The sequence below is a fragment of the Rhagoletis zephyria genome, unplaced genomic scaffold (assembly GCF_001687245.7).
Source record: "Rhagoletis zephyria isolate East Lansing unplaced genomic scaffold, Rhagoletis_zephyria_1.1 Rzeph_scaffold_00329, whole genome shotgun sequence".
Lineage (NCBI taxonomy): Eukaryota > Metazoa > Arthropoda > Insecta > Diptera > Tephritidae > Rhagoletis > Rhagoletis zephyria.
Window position 1 is genome coordinate 44,029 of NW_016157413.1, and position 1,640 is coordinate 45,668.

The 1,640-nt window shown below is 34.9% G+C and overlaps 1 protein-coding gene across 2 annotated transcripts in view; it reads left to right on the top strand.

The window, feature by feature from the left end:
• Window positions 1-309: 309 nt before the first annotated feature.
• The window catches only part of schlank (ceramide synthase schlank), a 177,333-nt gene continuing 176,002 nt past the window's right edge, over window positions 310-1,640 (top strand). The window contains exon 1 of one of the 2 annotated variants that reach the window (XM_017610661.1): window positions 310-486. In XM_017610661.1, the coding sequence (XP_017466150.1) occupies window positions 475-486 (12 nt within the window). In that variant the 5' untranslated portion in view covers window positions 310-474. The remainder of the gene's footprint in view (window positions 487-1,640) is intronic. The other variant, XM_017610660.1, reaches the window with a different exon arrangement.

A 1,640-nucleotide genomic window follows, 5' to 3' on the forward strand; every position in this document is an offset into this window, starting at 1 on the left:
ATGCTCAAAATTCAATTTTCGAAAGTTGATATATAAGTAAAAAATATATACCAGAAGGTCATAACGAAGTACCAAATCTCGTGTATAAACATTGGGTTCCTAGCTACTAACCAGGGACCGAAAATAATTATTATTTCAAAATTTTCAATGAAAAAAATCAAAAGGTTCAAAATATCGTAGAACAATTTCTAGTATATACATGTGCATGTTTTTTCATCCTTTGTATGAATCTCTTATGAGATCAAAAAGTTTGAGCGATATCTATACAAATTATAACTNTCACCTCAACTCACCTCACCCCAATTCAACTCAACTCACGTCATCTCAGTTCAGTAAAGCAAATCACAAATACATTTTATTTCTGAGCTGATCAGCGCGTATTTGCAAGCAGAGCACTGAAGAAAACCCAGTGGGATAGGAAATCATTACCTTTTTCTACCAAGAAAAGATTAATAACTACGGTTGAACGAAAAGATGCATCGCAATGTAAGCGAGCGGAAGATGTGTAGCTTTGAAGCGACAAACAAAACTAAAAGTTTGAAAACTAAGGCACTCCGCACATTAAGCTCCTAATCACAGTAGTGTAATCGTTTCGGCATACTAAAGTATAAAGCTTTTATGCCGAACCCATGTATTTCAAAGAAGCTCTGTAGATTACGATTCAAAATCATGTTTGCGCCTAATCATAAAAGCTTCATGAATCGAAGCGCCCAACATTGTAAGGCGCTTTCTGTTTTGAAATCGTCATTTGTTTACTTTTTTGTGTTGGAAATAAAATTTATTTGTCAATTCATTAGAAAATAATTGGAAATGAACGATTTCGTGCTAAAATTCGTGCAAATTGTATTAAACCACAAGCGTTTATGCAATATTTCGGAGCGGAATAATTTGCGGAAGTGCGTGTTGCGAAAGAACTGCCTAAAAATTTGTTATGTGTAGAAAGTGTTTATTAGCTGGTGACTTATGCAGGGCGTGCAAGTGTACAGAAGTCGAGTCGTCATGCATTCGTTTCGGTATGATGAAACGATTACTCTACTTTGATTAGGCGCGTAATGTGCCGAGTGCCTAACTCAAGTATCATTTTTGTTCACGTTATCTCAACAGCTGCTGTAGCCGAATGGATGTGTGTTCGACTGCCGTGTTGATGGTCACGGGTTCAAAACCTGTGGCACGGACTTTATTTTTTATTTTTATTTTTTTATTCTATATATACTCGCATAGTAAAAATTAATACATATTCTGTTCTGCTGAGCTACTGGTAATCGATACATCTATGATATTTTTACACGTTGAACCTGTACAAATCCGATCCCTGAGTAGGGGTAAAAATTTAATTCCGCACCCACTTCTCTTTCTTTTGATATATGTTTCATGAAAATTAATGGGTATCAAGTACCTCAAAACTACCACAAAAATCATAAAAATGTGTATTCAATTTGTTTATGACAACTGCCGTTAAATTATCAACGGGGGTACTTTTGTCTGATTTGAAACATTTTATATAACATGTTTAGTTAGACTATAAGCAATAATTGAAACGAGTTTGATAGAAACTTTTGAAATTTATCTGTCAGTGTTGCCGTTGCCCTAGCCTTTGAAGTATCCATAATAAATCGACCACCATATCCAAATGTATCTAC